This window comes from Labrus mixtus, chromosome 1, assembly GCF_963584025.1.
Source record: "Labrus mixtus chromosome 1, fLabMix1.1, whole genome shotgun sequence".
NCBI lineage: Eukaryota > Metazoa > Chordata > Actinopteri > Labriformes > Labridae > Labrus > Labrus mixtus.
This window is the reverse complement of record NC_083612.1, coordinates 4245374-4264757: the sequence shown is the minus strand read 5'-3', so window position 1 is coordinate 4264757 and position 19384 is coordinate 4245374. Positions and strand designations below refer to the sequence as shown.

Here is a 19384-nt window from a genome sequence, read left to right as displayed (position 1 = left end):
CCCCCCACCCTTCTGTGATATTCTTACAAGCACAGTTACAGTTCTGCGTATGTCAGGGTTTTTTTTTCTGTTCTTCCTGGTGTAAAGGTGAGCGAGGGGGTTCTGTAGACATAAGAAATAAAACTCTCTCAGTGTGATGAGGGGAAATCTGTTGTAGTGCTTTAAATGTGACATAGTGTCTGTAATGGTTTTATTCTTGACATGAGTTATGATCTTTTATGCAAAAAACAAGTTTTATTTTGAAGGAGCATTCTCAGCAGCAGCAGCAGATTTGACACCTTCATAAACTTCTTATTACTTAAAGATAATGTTTTACACATATACTTTAGTTATAATGTAAGACCCTCCTCTTCTACAGGTATTGAAAAAATAAACAAATGTCATAAATATCATCTTATCTGTGCACTTCACGTTAGTTCCACTGATTTTAAAAACATTTTCTTTGGTAAAAACTCTGAATCTTTGGGAGTAAAATCACCCCGGACTAAACTGGCGGCGGTATGACGTCGCGACCTGTCGTTGGCGAACAAGTCGGCTCGTGCGATGGGTGCCGGCGCCCGCCTGAGAGCTGGTTTCCTTTCCCCCTCTTTAGGTTCTTATTTAAAGCTCGAAAGAATGAAGGGACGATCTTTTCTCCTCTCCTATTGGCCACAGGCACAGAACGATAAAAAGACACTAATGTTTTATGCCAAACATCATGGGTATGATATGGTTTAGTATGATTACATTAATAAAATAAAATACCTTCTGAACGTATTTCAATCGTAGGTCCAAACGTTGCTGAATTCGGCTGATTCAATAAAAGCTAAAAGCCAACCACATGAAGCGCTGTTTGGGAAGCTGAGCTGAGCCAAATGATCCGGATCAGGAAAAAACGAGCCGGAATTCCCAAATCTTGCAACGCTGTTCAATATGTATAAGTATGTTTTGAAGCGTTTTTTAAATGCAAAGCTTATATATAATCTTCTGAAGTGATCAACTTTAAAGATTTTCGAACGCGAAAACAAAAATGTCAGCTCCGTCTTCCTAATTGTATAATAGCGATGGCAAAGTGAAGGCGTAATAGAAGCTGGCCTTTACAGGCTTTTGTGTAAAAGCCAAAGGCTCACCTGTGACAATCACTTTAACGCCGCGTCTCCTACAGTGAATCGTCTTTGCATAAAAGAAAAAGAAAAAAAAAGATGAAAGACGGGGGGAATGAAAATCAATACTGGGAGGATAGTTACGGCTGGGTGTCAACAAGCGATCGAGAGTCTCTCCCCGCGTCTCACACCCAGCTGTGAACGATGATGCCTAATATATGGGGTGACCTTCAAAATGTCATAAATGTGTTGTGCAATAAAGTGTCAATATTTGTGGTTATATGGAGCAGGATGACTTTTACAGTAATTGGAACAGCCGCATTAAAAGCTGCGGATCAGTCAACTGATTAAAGACAAGCATGCTGGACACCCGGCTAGTGACGTACTCGCAATGTGTGCGTACACTCACATACACACAGGAGGAAAGCAGGGAAGCATGGGCAAAGTTCTGTTTTACCTTTTTTTTGCAGCGTGTGTGTGTGTGTGTGTGTGTCTGTGTGTGTGTGTGTGTGTCTGTGTGTGTGTTTGTGTGTGTGTGTGGGGGAATGTGTGAAGCCCATTTATTATTGAAGGGCTGTTATATGCCAGGAGAGCACACTCTCATCCTCTCAGTAGTGTGTCTTCCTCTTACAGGAGCACTATTAACCCCGACACACAGAGTTGTGTGTGTGTGTGTGTGTGTGTGTGTGTGTGTGAGTGACAGAGAGAGACAGACATGCAGAGCTGCAGAGTGTGTGCGTGTTTTTGTGTGTGTGTGTGTGTGTGTGTGTGTGTGTGTGTGTGATGGGAAGTGTGGTCTGGTGTTTGTCCTGCTTCTAATCTGTGTTTTGGATTTTTTAATTTTAGCCCCATCTGGGGTGGGCAGGTGGGCCACTGTCTGTTACACGATCTGGGGACTCTGTGCCAAAAAGGGATCTGTACAGTAGACCGCTTAAAATATGTTTATGAGCAGACGACTATGGCTACAGTATGGTGCAGTCCTGGACCGAGCACTGGGGGAATTGTAGCCCTGTTTATTTATTTATTTTCTGTCTACGGGCCATCTTTTAAATTCATTCAAATGAAATCAGGGCGGGGGCGCAACTGATGTGTTCACACAGTACTTAAATTATGCAGGAAATTAAATTTTCACCTGTGATATTTTACATACAGCCTTTTCCAGGGAGATTTGCATCCAGCTTTTTCAATATGTTTCCATCTGAAAGCAACAATATATGCAATGATATCACAGCTCACTTGAAGGTTTTTTTTAATAATATGGTGATGGATTTAAGTAATTTTGAAGAAAATACGACTGTTTCTGATGTTTTTTGAACAACAGCAGTGATTTAAATCGCTCTTATTAAATGTCATGTTTCGTACAAGGCCAAAGCCCAATCACAGAGTAGGTGGAAATACAGGAAAACCTTGTTTAATAGGAATATTTTTCATTGCACGCTTTTACTTTTCTGACTCTTTCCATGTAACCTCAGGTTCTGTTTAGATCAGTGGGGGTCCCGACCCTCTGGGGGGGTTACCAGGGGAGTGCTAAGGGGGTCACAGAAACTTTGAGGGAAGAGGCGGGGAAAAGAAACAAAAATAATTCAACTTACTGTCACAACTTTTTCAAATCAGTGTTCTTTTTCTGTAAATCTTTACAAAAACACAACAAGAGACAGGAAATCAATGAATGGCAGGTTTAATGTTAATTATTGTTACAGAAATAAGAAGGACTGATGAGGACAAAAAAGAACAATGAAATGAGCTTTTAACACGATTATTGTTGTATGTTCAATTTGTGATTTTTGTTTGTGAAGAAGTTTGCAAGAAGGGGGTCCTCGCCTGAGGCTACATGGGGGTCCTTTGCATGGTAAAGTTAGGGAACCTCTGGTTTACATTATGTGGAAAAAAAGATCATTTTAGACCACAAGCCACACTTTAAACTCTTCCTTATAAACCCTGAAAAGTCTTCTGGCTTCTCTTCCCTTCACCAGCACGCAGAATTAAACCGCGGCACGGCCGAGCCCGAGTCGAGGCAGCTGGTATTTAGTATCTGCGTATTGTCACAGACTTACATTTAGGTTGCCTTTCACTTTCACTTGTGATAAATAGCCTTCAGTCTGATAGCGGCGCTCGCTGAATGGAGTTGTGTGTTTAGTGTCAGTCTGTGGAAGAAGACTTGCTGACTTGGGTCTTTCCATTCTGTAAACCTTATTTGACTCCCCCCGACAGAGAAAGGGGCGGGATTGGGGTGGGGAGCGGCGGAAAAGAAAAGATTAGGCTACTGTTAAAAAAAAAAAAAAAATGTCCCTCATTGTGTGGCGCGGTCGCCTAAGTGGGCCGCTCCATTTGGATTCTTTTTTTTCTTTCTTTCTGGCCTCCTACATGCGCACATACCAAATCATGCGCCAGATTAGGGAATAAATCACATTTTTTAGCTGCTTTGGGTCATGTGCATGTTGAGGAAAAGTAGCATTGACCACCAGAGACAAAATCAGTTCTTGGTTTTTAAATCAAAAATGACATCAGAATACTGATTTTCTTTCCTTTGTTATGAAATCGGTAAAAATCAGTCGTGACAGTTCTGAGTTGTGTGGGTTGATGTTGAACCTCCTGCACGGCGACGTCCATCAAATGCTATTGGAACAAGTACAGATATTTTTAATTTAACATCTACGGGATATAAGAAAAAGCAAGCATCTGTTGTTCTTTTCTTGTTGTTTTGAACTTAACCGTGTTGCCCGGGCCTTTAAAAAAATCCTCCTGACTGTCAGCACATCACAGGCTCTTAACCATCCTTACAACGAGGCCACTGTGTGTACAATCTGATGATGAAACCCTCACCTCGGATTATGCTGCTGTCAACACATTCCCAGGTTGTCGTCAGTCATCTTTAGATTCATATTCAGAGAGGTGATCGTGTTGATAACAGACTGCTGTTGCACTAAACTGTGCATCATCGTTTTTTTTTTTTTTTTTTTTTTGGCGAGCAGCGGCGGAGGAAGCGGCAGAGGGCGGGGTCAGAACTGTTATCACCCTATCATATCTCTGACAGCTACCTGTCAAAATCAGGTCGCAGGAAGAGATGCGAGGAAACGCTGTGATGCTGACACAGCCGAATCTATCTCACTCCTTTTTTTTTTTTTTCTTCTTTCTTTCTGTCTTATTTTTGCATTGTTAATTTCTCAGCATATGCTTAATAAGAATGTTGATGATAGAGAGGATAAAAAAAGAAAAAAAAGAGGAGGAGGAGGAAGGAGAGGCGGTGGTGGTGTTGAGTGTGTGCGTGTGTATGAGTGTGTGTTTGAGTTAAAGTGGGTGTATCTCAGGACTGTGGTGTTTCCAAAGAAAGTGAAAAGCTTATGAACTGTCAGCGTTCTGTCAGGGAGGAAAATGTGCAGCCCGTGAACCCGTTTGATGTGTTTGACTTTGTGTGTCGTTCGCACATTTGAGCAAAAATGGAAGCGGGGGGGGGGGGGGGGGGACAATGAGAGACACACAGAAGAGAAAGTGTTGTGATGTGAGGAGGGAGGTGGTTTTGAAGTGGCACTTAACACACCTTCCATTTGTCTCTCCCTCCTCACGCTGTCTCTCTCTCTGTGTGTGTGTGTGGCGCTTCCAGATGTCGGGGAGGACCTGGCGAAGGCAGCGGGGAGCATCCAGCCGTCTCTGTCCCAGCACCGCGAGCGCAGTCTGGCCTCGTCCTCCAAGGATTGCCCTTACTGTGGCAAGTCCTTCCGCACCTCCCACCACCTCAAAGTCCACCTGCGGATACACACAGGTCAGTTACATCCACCGGTTTCACACCTCCAACCCGACTGCAGGCGCAGAGAGTGCATCTCTCCAGCAATTAATCATTCATTGTTCTTCATGCAAAATTTACTTCACTACTTGTACTGACATCACGTCTGGGGTTAGACTGACGTATCGGTCTAAACAGATCGGGCCATCAACCTCTGATATGATGGATAAGCTGCACATACATTGATTCCATATTAGTTGTGTAAATGATTCTGGATTGGTTATTAATCATATTAATACAGGAAATACTGTGGACAATTAACAAAGAAAAAGACAGGCAAAGGAAATAACAGACACGAAGACAAAAAGACTTCTAGTACAACTACCTCCATCAAAATTTAAAGTGCACAGATGGTCACAGTTTCCAAATCACAGTATCACAGTGTCCTGAAAAGAAGCAGCAACATAAGCGCCCAGTGATCCCAGTTCATCAGTCACACAGTCTGTAATTCTCACCTAAGTCATAACCCTTGTAAGGTCCACAGATATTTTCCACGTCTTAGTTTCAGTGTAATTCATTTCCTCAAAATTGAGGTATAAGACAAATAAATAAAACAATTTTGCAAGTAGGACTGCACCTTTCCTAACAATGTCCCTCATTGAGGCTCACGGCTGTTATTGTTCCCTTTTTTTTTTTCAAACTCATCATTTCATTGAGCTCTAATTAACACAACAAGGGTTCAGTGTCCTCTGATGACATCACTCAGAGGGCAATTTCACACTCGCTAACTCTCAATAACTTCCAAGCCAAAACAAAGCCGGCCTGTCCACAGTTTGGGGATATGCGTGAGAGGACGTGTCTAATAGATTTAGCTCGGAGCTGCTCACTCTCTGCCCATACATCTCGCCGAGCAGATCCCAGGCAGCTCCGTGGTAACCTGTCCGCAATGGCTGTTTCAGCGAGGGTTAAGGCCGCAGTCAGAGTAATGATGTGGACTGTGGACAGTCAGCCAGGGCTCTAACCCTCTGCAAGGTATGAACGCCCCAATGACTATCCAGGTTAAAGTCACAATTAGAGCACGCCGAGGTCACCTTACACCAAGGACGTCCGCCTCTAGCTGCTGGGCCGGTGTAAGCTATAAACGTCATTGTATTCTTCTCTCGGTTGGTATTTGTGCAGACTGGAAGGAGTTAACTCTGATATGTGGTGCTGGGGAAGAGGTTTGGTTATAGTGAAAACTTGTTAAGTTTCTTTTTTATATGATCAACTCCATCACCAGAGAAGAACGCCAACATTAGACACTTCTGCAAAAAACCATACAATGAAATTATGGACGTAGTCTCAGTGACATCATCCATTGGTCAGAGTTATGAAGCCCTGTGATGGCAAACGCCATGTTGGAAATGGCGTCTCAAACTAACTTATGGTGAAGCTAGCAACAGACAAAGAGGTGGAGCTGAGGCGGGCCTTAAGTCCACTTGCAAACAGCTACAACACCCCCACCTGTCAATCAAACCAGCCACACCCCTGATCATGCAAATGTACGCTTAGCCTTAATATAATCAAATCTCATGAGTTATACAAAACATAAATGTACAGTTTTTATCAATGAAGTAACTATATTAGAAAGGCAGGATAGTGGATGGAGTTGGAAATTGGGGGGAGAGAGAGAGTGGGGACTGGCATGTGGGAAAGGAGTCACAGGTTGGATTCAAACCCGACCGCCCCGCTTCAAGGACTACAGCCTTTATGCATGGGCTGCTAAGTAAGCGTCCAGTTTAAAGAGGCTGTAATAGCCTCTAACTAACCTCTAACCACTTTCCATAAAGTGCAAACTAACCACTCGGCCACCAGGGCTCTAAGCATGTTTATTTCTGATGTCTAAATGGGCGTTTTAATATGGCTGTTAATGGAGATGCTTCTGCTTCTGCAGACAGCTTCTAGTGGACACTTGAGGAACTGCAGATTTGCACTTCTGCATTGACTTCATTTATTTTCCTCTTAAAGTTGCCGCTTAAAAGATATTTGGATCTAGTTAATAAATTCATTATTTCTGTAGTATCTTATATGATATCATTACACATTGAATAGATAACTGATAATAGAAATTAAAAAAACATTCTTCAATGTTCACATAAATACAGGAAAAAAAACAAGTTATTCTCCCTTCTGTCAGTCTGCCTTCAATTCAAAGATCAAGATATTCTTAAAAGAAGAGAGTCTAACCGTCCTGGCCTTTTTTGTTTCTGCTCTTCATGAGGAAGTAATCCTTGAGTGCCAGAAGAGACGCAGGGGCTAAACAGTGACCTGCAGATGTAAACTAGCTCTAAGCTAACTCTGGTACAATGCATTGTTAAATGGTGTACAAATCAAATAAATGACAAAACACAGCAAAATCAATGCTAACTTTTCTTCTTATTCTCCATTTCAGTCTCGTTTAAAAGACAGATTTGAGAAAAAGAGATCATCTGTACTGCTTATGCTTTTCCGCAAGAAACCGGCACCTCAAATGTTTTAGCATGCTAACACATCCTGTACCGACATCAGTAGCATCCCCGTGTTAAATAGGGCAGTCAGGTCAAAGTCAGGGACAGCAGTGGTTTTTTGGGGTCATGTGGGATCTGGTGGTGAGAGCTGTGATTTATGTCTGCTTTGAGTAGCAGAGTAAGGATACCCATGAGGGTCATAATTTAACGTGGAGGAAGCAGAAACCTCAGCCCAGGCCTGGCGTTAATTCATTTGGCAAAACACACACAGACATGTAGGCCCACCTAATTCCATCTGAACAGCACTTTTAAAAAAATAATCCTTTAACTTATTGATGAAAACTGAAACACAAAGGGCTTGATCCAAAACTCTTTACACCAGCAAAACGTTAGTAAGGATGTTTTCTTTTGGTTGAGGAATGTATCTCTGGACACTGGCCTGTCCAAGCACAGCTGTAGTAGAGTCTTCTGCATGAAGAAGAAAAAAACAGCTTGATGCATCCCCAACATGTGGCCTTTAAATCACTCCTATAACCTAATCATACGGCTCCACTGTGACATCCTGATTACATCCACGAGATGACTTTTACAGTGGCTAAAGATCCTCTCTGAGCTCGCTTGACAATGCAGAGAAAATTCACAGATGACAGCCGAGCTCCCCTTCATCCTAATGCAATGTGAGTGACACAATGGAGTTGCTTACCGAGCCGGTCCGGGCGGCATTGTGCAATGCAACGCAGAGATTAATGAGCGCCTAACAGCAGCTTGAAAGGAATGAAGTGAATTTAAATTTCTCCAAAAGTTAAAGAGCTAATGTTACAGTATTAATTTCCTCTTGAACAGTGAGTGGGAAAATATCCATTAGCAAAATTAACCACAGTTTTCTAGGTAGCTAACATTGTGCGGCTGTGCTGCTACAGTGTGGGGCCACAGCTAATGAACACACTGCAGAGGGTGATATTTCATTATACAAATTAATGCTCACATTTTAATGGGAAAGTCACATAATGAATCTAGGCTTCAGTGACAGCAATTAGAGGCCCAGATTGTCCCCTTCTGGACAAGGCACTATTTAGCAGTAAGCAGCTGTGTGTAAAAAATAAAAAGGTCCTCGCTCTTGACAATAGCCACACATAACTTCAGGCAGAGCCGCATAACCAATAAGAGTCCCTGCTCACCTTTAAATGAGGAGAGGGGGGAGACAAAGACAGGGAGGAAGAGAAAGAGAAAGAGGAGAGGGAGGACTTTGCCCATGTCACTTAACCTTAACCTAACCTTGTAATCAGAATGAATCAAGAGGGACCTGTGATCTCCCTCTCCATCCCTCTCACTACCATGCTGCCTCTTTTTTTTCTTCTCCTCTTTCTCTAAGTGTCTCTCCCCTGGTAGATTTTATTCTCACTTTAATATACACTATATCCGCCGTGTGCTGCACACTTAAAACCAAATCCCATGCATTTGAACGTATTTATTCACCCACACTGTGGGAATTAATTGCACTACAATGTAGTCAGAGTCTTATAAATCTCCTTCCTCTGTGCCATAGAGCTCCACTGTCGTCCAAACAATATTATAAAACACCAATGAGACACATAGTTTAAATATATTTTGGGTCAATCAGACACCACCTTGGAACATTAAATACTGGATAGAGAGCCTCATATGTATTAAGATAAGATATAATGAGACAGATTTTATTGTTACCCCATTGGGGGAAATTTGGTTGTTACAATAGCTCACATTAGTTGGAGTCAATGACCTGCGGTACCGGTTCTGGTATTAATCTGCAAAATGTTTATCTTCTGTTTGAGTAACATTCCCCAAAAACAACTGTTGCTGGCAGTTTTAGGACATAACAAGGGGAGTTGAATCATTTCTTGTCTATTTAAATATAATTTGTGAGCTGCTTTTCAAAGATTAATACAATTTTCAGAGACATGTTTGCTCAGACTGGACTGCTGAAGACAGGATAGGGGAGTAAAAAAAGCATAAAGAGAGTTGAATATCATATATTTTGATCCAATCACAGGATTTAATAATATGAAAAAACATTTTAAAAAAAGGCAGCAATATCTCTTAAAGTATGATATCAATACATTCCCAGAAACTCATCAACAGTGCATCTATGGTGTCACTTTCCTCCTCTGAGTCGGATGAACTGTTAGAGGCATTCTTAATCCACTTCTCACCAGTATCTTAAGCACATACACATATAACAGATGTGAAACGGGTCAATGCATTATTCAGCCTTTCAAACATCCACATGGTGTTTTTGTTCCACCCTTCCAGCCAAATTCATCTTCCAGTATGTCATATCTATTAAGCCACTTTAATTGCCCTTCTGTACAGGTTTGGGGTATTTATCTTTACTTGTTTCTATGACAGTGTCACCATTCACACACAGCCAGATGAAATCAGTGCAAGCTACATGAACACTGCACACATGCTGTGGAGAAGCAGATCCCACTACTGCAATCGGAAGAAGGCTGATTTACGGCCACAGAGGTGTCGCTTAGATGTTTATGCGCTTCAGTTTTTCCCCCCTCAAAGCTAAGAGAGCTACAGAAGTGCCTTTTTCTACCCCTTCTTACATTCATTCTGTCAGGAACAAAATGTTCAAAAAGTCGTTCAACAAAGCCAAGATGGACCACAGCAAAAAAGTTCACTGCTCTATTTTTAACTCCCAAGTAGTAATTTTCTGGTTTTGTGGCGGCAGTGATCTGTCATGTGGCTGGGAGGTTGTGCTGTTTGCGCTGATATCAATTAAAAGTGGATTAACGGGTACATAATGACCTTTAGCAGTAAATTGTGTGTAATGTTGCAAGGCAGGATACAGTATATTCCCCAGATGTCACACCAGGCCCCTGACGTATGATGGAGCAGATGTCTTAGCCAGTCCAAATGGCCCTCTAAGACACAAACACACACACACACACAAACACACACACACATACAAACAGGCATGCATAAACATGTGTTCACACCCATTCCAAATGGTGCACACACACACACACACACACACACACACACGTACGTAAACACAAGTAAATTCAGAAATGCACTTGTTGTGTGTCTCACTCGCTCCAGATGTATTTAAATGCTTAATTTTAATGGAAAACTGGAATTAACTGATAAGTCTCGGAGGGCATTTGTATTTATTTCCAGTTTGCCTTACTTGGTAAACATCAAAGACGAGTGTCAAGCACACAATCTTCTGGGCTTTTCATTCTCATTTTTAGATATGTAGATGGTACATTAATCTTTATTTCCCCCCCCCCCCCCCTCATGAACATTAACAACCTCTTATAAAGGAAGAAAAGACAGTGGAGGGGGGGGAAAGATCAGATCAGTCTAATTTCTGTCTAATTTGGCTCCTAGAATATCATTTTGTCCAGTTAGAGGAATTGAGAATGATCATTTGCATCAGGGACGTTTCCTTATTAAATCAGCACTGAGCCTCTGTTCGGCAGCTCACAGGAGAAGCACTTATTGGGTTAAAAGCTCATCTCGTATGGTTTATTTTAAATATACTCTATGCCTCATAGCCACTCTAGCGTAAGAGAAAAGATATCAAATCACTGTCTTTCTATCTATAGTCAGGGCTATCTGTCTCTCTGCACGCTTCCTCTTCCTTTTTTTTTTGGTCTCTCTTATTCTTTCTCTCTGCTCTTTTCAGCATCCGCACCTTCAATTTTCTTTTGTGTACCCTCCTATTCGTTTCTCTGCGGTATCAATATTGTATTGAGTTGGTGTTTGTGGCCTTGTGTTTGAGAACTCTGCAGTAGGTCTGCAGATCGCAGAGTCTTTTTCTGGAATGGTGCCCTCTAAATAATGATAAATTACTTGAGCAGTATGCCATTTGCTAATTATATCCATGATTTACTACACAGCCCGACTTAAATCATTCAAACCAGCCTTGCGTAACAATGCCTTTTTTCCTTTATAAAATGGTTTCCATGTGTGTAATCTAAACATTTTATGGCCATATACTGATTATAGTGTATGGAAATGTGCATACATGCAAAAAAACAATAGCCTTTTTTTTCTTTCTTTTTTCCACCACCCTCCCTCTCTTTTCACACAGTCGCTTTTATCCCAATTGCAAAAAATTCCGCTCTGGGAAGTTTTTATATGTATATATATAAAAAATAAAATCAAGCTTAGCGTTTTTCCCCCTCTTTGTTTCATTGTTTAATGAATCCAAATCTGGCTCAGACTCCAAGCCTATTATAATTGCAAGCAGGATGTGTTCTATTTCAACACAAGTATCATTCCAATGGAAGATCCACTTCTGGCAGAATAATGCTGGTTTTATACCATTATCAAGAATATTCATGAATATGGATGTGCAGCGTAAATAAGTATATGTAAATGTTGCACGCCATACTCACCCCTCTTTACTGCAAAATGAGTCTCTTTCATCTGTTTGTCCTGTAGTGAATCATATTGTTCTTTTTCACAGGGCTTCACTCAACTTACATGTGGTTTGCATATGTAGCCTGCACATTTCTTTTTTTTTTTTCAATCATCATGGGCTTATTTTTGAATAGCGTATCATAGTATTTTTTTCACAGTCAACTGGTCCGTGCCAGTGGTCAATGAGATCGTATGCTGTTGTTGATTTATGGGTCCCGAGATAAACTGCAAATAGGGAATGTCTGAGAAATTGCGTTCATTGCCAAGGCACAGGACTGACAACAAACAAGGCCAGAGATGAGGCCCGATGATCCCATTGCAGACACCAGACACACACACACACACACACACACACCTATGCAAAGCTGCACAGACACACACACACACAATCAGAGACCCAGTCCCGTGAAGCCCTCACTCATGCAAACACAGATAGCATCGAGACAGTTTTGCTGTCAGCGGAAATATTATCTCTTGTAGTGGACTGAAAGCACCATATGGTGAAATCTTTTTCATGGTGTTGATGTGAGTGATGGCTCACTTGGCGGGGCTGGATCGAGCTGGATCGACCCATATTCAGATGCCTACTCCACACCCCCCACCCCCACCCCCCATCCCAGTACACAGACAAACACATCCACAAGCTGCACACATCCAGTACAGAGGAGGTGATGTTTATTGAAGTGCAAACACTTTGGATAGTTAAGTTAAAGCAGGCTCCTCATATGTCTTTGTGTGGGAGTTTATTTATAAAATTTAAAATCTAAACTTCCTCTAACTCAGGTTATTTTTCTCCCCTAACCTTCTTCAACCTTTCAAGAGTTAGTCATGTCTTGCACGTTTTAACCATTTAAAAATGAGGGAATTTTAAACATCCTCTTTTTTTCATAGTTGTTAATGACATGCATATCTTTTTTGTGAGCCCAAGTCATTTGACCTAATTTCCTTTGTTCAGGGAGGTTACATGACCCTAGGGTCCACATTCCCTGCTCCAATAAATAGCTTGTGATATCCATTCAATCTAATAATCAGGTTAATTATTCACTGTTTTCCCTGTCTTTCCCTTTCTGTTTCTCTGTCTCTTTCTTGGCCTCTCAGGAGAGAAACCCTACCGGTGCCCTCATTGCGACTATGCCGGCACCCAGTCTGCCAGTCTGAAGTATCACCTGGAGCGCCACCACCGCGAGCGCCAAAACGGCTCCACCAACTCGGCCCCATCCTCTGGCCACACTGCTTCGTCCGACCACAAAGACGATCAAGGGAAGACGGCCGGCGGTGGCATCTTCGCCCGGCCAGATGTCCTCCGCAATGTCTTCAAGAGCATGCCTTCCAACCTGGACTTCAGGGCAGGTCCGCTGCTGCCCCATCAGTGGGCGTCGGCCGGCATGATGCCTCCCCACGACCGAGATCGTGAGCGTGGAGACCGCCGCTTTGACACGTCCTCCTCGGCTGAGAACATGAAATCTGCTGACGGCGCATCCTCGCTGGTCTCAACAGTGACGGATGGCTTCTCTGACTTAAGCCGGGCTTACCAAAGCATGATGGGAAATGGAGTCCACTTTCAAGGTTCTCTCCAGGCTTTCATGGACAGCTTTGTTCTCAGCTCCATGAAGAAGGATATGAAGGACAACCACAGTCCAGCGCAGCTTCAGGCCCATTGCTACAACGATAACGGTGAGCCCAAAGCGAAGAGGGCGATGTCTGCTGACCAGGATAGAGAAGACAAGGCTGAAACCAAACAGAACTCAGTGCCTGGCAAACCAGGGTCCCAGTACGAACCACTTGATCTGTCTGTATCAGTCCGGCCTGAGTCTGCATCTGGAGCCCTCCCGGGTTCCTCAGTAACCATCCATGACAATGTGGCGTGGCATGGCTGTCTCTTCTGCTCCTTCTCCACCCCGTCATTGGAGCTCATGGCTCTGCACCTCCAGGCCAACCACCTTGGTAAGGCCCAACCACAGCGGTCTGATAACGGAAAGGAGCTCCATCTAGAGGCTTCTACTACCAACTCCAACAACAACAACAAGATCTCCGCACTTGACAACAATGGGGAACGAGATGGAGAGAAAAACCAAGGAGGATGGAACAACCACTTGGACCAGCCCTACAACCCTTTCCAGAGCGACTTCTACAGGCGGTTCGGTGGCTTATATGATGGCTCCTCAAGGGAACAGGGCCTTCAAGGGTTCATCGCCCCAGTAGAGCAGGGTCTGGACCTTCCAAGCCAGGTCTTTGGAGTGGCCTCCTCAGGTGTTGATGACCAGATTGGCGAGAAGGGCTCCTGTGGAGTTGCTGAGGAGGACCAGGTGGGATCGGATGATGAGGTCGCAAAGGCCGGGGTGAACAGCGCCGGTGAAACCCCCTCAACCACCCCCATGAGACAGCTGCAACAGAATCACTCCGATGAAGAAGAAGAGGAGGGGAGAGTGGCCGAAGAAGAGGAAGAAAGATATGAGGATGGACACATGGACATGGAGAGAGATGAAGACGGAAGTCCAACTCTAGACCACATCCAGAACCACCCCAAACAACACCAAGATGACTCCCATCTGTCCCCAAGGAACGGAGGAGGTTTGGCAGCTTCTTCCTCTGCGATGAAATCACTTTCTCTGCTTCCCCAAGCCAAGAATCAAGCTCTTCCTCTAGAGAAGCAGTGGCAGCAGAGCCTGGGCCTCCTGTCTCCTGGAGGTCCGCCGGGACTGTTGAAGGCCGAGCAGCAGTCCCACCTAGAGCAGCAGATGAACATGTTGTCGGTCCTCAGAGCCTACAGCAACGACAACCTGCCTGCATTCAATGGCCTGGGAGGCGGAGCGGGAGGAGCAACCACAGGGGGCATGAAGAGGCCAGACGCATCTGGTGAGTGTCTTTAACCTCTACTGGCACTGTAACTGCTTTACAGGACATAAACACGCATTCACAGGCAGCCATACTGGCAGAAAACCACACACATACAAAGTCATGAATACACATGTGTTTGAAAACGCAAATTGAATTTCCCCAGCACTGCATAGACATAAAACACTCAAGAAAAACACCCACATTTTTTTCTCTTGACACCCACAAAGGAATCTCAGACGCTCACTGAAGGCCTCGGGATTGGCTCTGAAGTGATTTCAGCCTTATTTCAAGCAAGTTTAGAAGCTATCAGCCTGGCGACTAGCAACAGATTAATCTTTATTACACGTTTATATTACTGGGAGTGCAGCGCCTCCCTCCCGCTCCACAGCATGGAGGGAATAACCCTGAATGAGTCAGAGCAGGACCCCGGCTCCCCTTGCCATCTCCTGCACATGTCTCTTAACTATCTTAGCTCTCATAAAGCCGGCTCCCAAAAGCCCATTACTTTATAAGACTCGTCGATCTATGACCCTGTGAAAAATGAACTGTCAACTTTCATGATTCTGCTAAGGTTACAGCCGCTCCTTGAGACTGAAGAAGGAAGTTCTTTTTCTATTTTTTTTGCTTTAGCTGTTTAGTGCTGGTTGTTGAAGAGCCTCTACAGGAAGAAAGTAAAGAACCCCAAAGTTTGTTTGGAGCTTTGAAACACTGAATTATGCACGCTAAAGAGAAAGAAAATACAGACAAGAAATATGGCATTGATCAAAAACAACAGTAATAATAAATTGCCCACATTAATTAAAACTAGCTAAACATATTGAATAAATAAGACACATTATTTATTATAGATTAATTAAAGATACCTTTAGATTTTGTCGGATCCAACCCAAAAATTTGTTTTGCTGTTTTATACTTAATTAACCTTTTTTAAGTGTTGGCTTCAGTATGACCCGCTAAATTGTCAACACTCATATTGACCACGTTGGAGTATGTCCCTAGCATGGGAAACAACTTGTTGTGTCTTTAAATGTCAGTATAGGACACCAAAAAAAATGGCCTCCATTTCTATATAAATCCTTTTGTTGAAGCAAAACTCAGACGTCTCTACAAAGTCTAGTATAGCTGTGTTTTGTCATTGCTGCTGGCTAGGTCGTACACAAGAAAACACCCGACATATCTCAGTATTCAATCTGCTAGACATGGCCGCAAAGTACAAAGTTGTGCGCGCCACGAGATTTGAAAACCTTGACACTTTCTTTACTATAGTCGCTGGGTTTGTACAAAGATTTCCTGCCACTGCAACTTTAGCCGTTTAGCTGGATCCTCAACCCCATGACCTGAAAGTGAGTACGGCTCAGGAAACTCCACGCCCTTTGCTCAGGGTTAGCTTGTCACCATGTGACAACAATTCAAATGATTGGAGATTGTATAAAACAGGCTACCGTTAGCTAACTTCCTGCCACCAGTTCGGCTCCATCCACAAAACAAGTCATCACTGTGTACAAAAAGAAAAATGGTCTATAGTTGTTGTTTTTTGTTGACAAGAAAATAACTTCATAATGCCTGTAATATGTGGAGCTCAGGTTCACAGAAGTACCATTCAGGAGGACACAGTTAAGGCTACGTTCACTTCATTAATAACAGTGATCCCTTAATAAAGAAGTGCAGCTACATATGTTCATCTGACCTTTCCATCTGACTCAGTAGTAAGCGTTGTCATGGAATCAAGCCGTCTGCATATCTGAACATCACGGCTGCATTTTAACCATACAGGATTGATATATGTGTCATCTAATAGAGAAATGGCTTTGTTTGACAATGCCCTACTTATTGTCTAATCACAAAGACTGTGAAAGCAAGCTGTGTAATGTGGGCAGTTCCCTATGTGACGAGGAATGCTTGACCTTTAGAGATAACGCTTTTTCTCTGAGGAACAAAGGCCTTTTTTTTTTCTTTCTTTTTTTTTTACATGTTGTTGGTTTGTCCTCGTCTGAGTCAGGCATTCATCGTAATTAAAAAGCTCAGAGAGTTTCTGTGTCCAACTTTTTGACAAAAAAAAGTCTCCATTCAGACGTCAGCACAGGAAAGAAGCATCATTTAAAGTTTATAGTAAAGACAACATAAATCTAGATTATGTGATGTGTTTGTGAATGAATGTGTGAGTTCTTTGTTCTTAATGACCTGACAAAACTAGCCTCCCATCTCAGTCACCAGCTATTTATGTAATCAGACAACACAATACTATGCTGTATTCAATTCCAACTCTAGGTAAAATCGATGATTTGAAAATGTGTTCTTATTGATGTTGAAAAGTGGAAGTTAAATTAACCGGAAACCAGAACAATAAAAGAAACTAGAGTCCTACGAAGAGTCTCGTCGCACACTTCCTTTGAAAGCTGCATGCACACGGTTGATTATAGGAATGAATGTAAGTGTGTCTATGAGTCAGTGTGAAACCTGAGATAGAAAATATGCTAAATCTCCACATTGCAGCAAGTCTTACTTGTTGTGTAACGGTTTCTTTTATTACTGTCTCTTCACAAGAACGTTGTGTTCTGCAGCTGTTATCAATATGAAGACTAGAAAAACAACTTCACTCTGACTGTAACATCGTTATTATGACTCCACTTTATGTGACACTGTGACGACTAGGTTAGTCATGATACCAGAATCTTAAACTAAGATGTGACCCTCTTAACATCAAATTATATTGATTCCTGTTTTGATACACCACCACCAATGACTTGATAGAAGTCAGTGGCATTCAGTATTGGGTAACTTCTTGTTTTTCTAATTACCGAAAATTGCAAGCAAACACTTTTACTTTCCAAATTGCAAATACGTTTGAAACGTTTCCATACTGAAACATTGCCGACATATATTTGCATTTTAGGCAGTGCTCTCTCCCTTTTGCTCGTTATGTGACTGAAATGACTGAAGACTTGTAGTCCTCTTAAAGCTACAGTACTCTTAGATTCTCTCAATCTTTAAAATAATGAGGATTTAATCATTTTAAAACACGTGGTATCAATAAGTAGGATTTCTCAAAACAATCTGACGACCTTGATTACAACTTCTGCTAGTACAGAAGCATCTAATGTTGTTAAAATGTATTTGATGTTTGGTCGATTTCTTTCACCACAAAGATGTCTACCGATCTATTCTATGCTCTTGTATTTATTTGTCTAAAACACAAAATAAGAACATGACGATTGTTGATTATTCATTACAGTGAACATTTCAAACAACAAAGAATACTTAGTTTGGATTCAAACATTTGAATGTATTTAATGCATGTTGTAAAAATATCAGAAAAATGCACTTAAAGAATCCAAGTTATCTAGTTTACAAAAGTGTCATTCAGTCCCTTTCTTCCACATTAAACTATAGAAATCATATCACTCTATTTTTAATTTTTTTCAAGCTCCTGCAAAGAACTTTCAGGTAGAGTCGATTTTGGCGACCCCTCTGGATTAAAGCAGGACGTTTAAGCTCTTTGCTGACAGTTCTGTACATGCAAATGAGTCTTTGGTGTTCAAAGATGAAGAAAAAAAAACGGAAATAAAGGTTGATTCAGCAGCATGTTGTAAATCCCCTCGTCTTAACCCTACCTGCCTGGGTGTCAGACATTTAAAATAACTGTGTAGAAATAAAGAGTCTTCTCCCCGATGGTCTGGTTTGTTTTGTAGATTGAAAAGAGACTAGTCTTTACAGTTCTACATTTCATTTAGCAGACGCTTTTATCTAAAAGCATCAGAGAGTGAGAACAACACAAGCAAAGATCTATAGAGGAGGAAACAACGTCAGGAAGTGCAAACAAACAGCTTTAAATCTGATTGGACACACAGGTGCTGACAGGAAGTGGACACTTTAGTCTTTCATAACATGTCACTGTATTTTATCAACCATATGAGATTTTTTTAAATGTAAAAACTTTATAAATAGTTGATGTTACAAAGCATTAAAAAAAGAATGGTAACAAAGTGTGTCTATGCTAAAGTTTAGCACTTAGGTAAATCTACCTCCAGCACTGTTGTCAATACCACCATTGTTACTTCTGTCACAACCACTATTGTGACTGCTGCCAGCTCGGCTACACAAACTACAGCTGCATGATAAAGCCCGAGATAAGGAGCATAAAGAGACACTTGTTTCATGCACTATTACAGTCCCTCTTTATGTCTCCACTTGTAAACCCCTTGTGTTTCTGGTCACCAGCAGCGTGAAGAGCGGCGGCCACCACGTTCCCCGTGTTATCTGGTGGGTGGGAAAAAAAAAAAAAAAAGGGTGGGGCTAGCAAAGACGTCCGTAAAAAAACTCAATTCAGACCTGGCCAAATGTGATTATCTGGAGTGGGTTTGCATTAGGTTTGTATGCAAATATGGCATAAATCATTAATATCGAAAATTCTCCCCCCTGAATCTGTGGGAGCCGTTGTAGGGCACGCGCTGCACGTCTGGAGTGGCCGTCTCTTCATTAGTATGCCCAGAGGAAGGGGGGAAAAAGTGGCTACAATGCGCATGAATCTGCTTGCACTCTGACACATAACAGATACACACGCATATACGGATCCACACACACGCGTTTTCACACGTCCGTAGTATTAAAACCACACATCCCCTAAATTGGCCCAGAAATTGGATTTATCAATAAACGTCATTAACGGCAGCAGTGGCCCTCAGGTCTTTGTAATCAGACAAGGTATCTGGTTGCTGAGGTACACTACGCCGTGTAAAGATTGATATGAACCCGCACCATTTGCTGTACTGTAGATGTGCTTAACGCAATCAATACTTGGCTGCAGCGGAGACCTATCTATAGCCATGCATTATCAAACATGA

General features: G+C 42.3%; 1 protein-coding gene across 3 annotated transcripts in view; it reads left to right on the top strand.

Annotated features, from left to right (window-relative positions):
- znf536 (zinc finger protein 536) overlaps nucleotides 1-19384 on the top strand; it is a 218825-nt gene that overhangs the window by 151489 nt on the left and 47952 nt on the right. For all 3 annotated transcript variants that reach the window (XM_061053165.1, XM_061053993.1, XM_061054693.1), the window contains 2 exons: nucleotides 4684-4842; nucleotides 12804-14561. In XM_061053165.1, coding sequence (XP_060909148.1) covers nucleotides 4684-4842; nucleotides 12804-14561 — 1917 coding nt within the window. The remainder of the gene's footprint in view (nucleotides 1-4683; nucleotides 4843-12803; nucleotides 14562-19384) is intronic.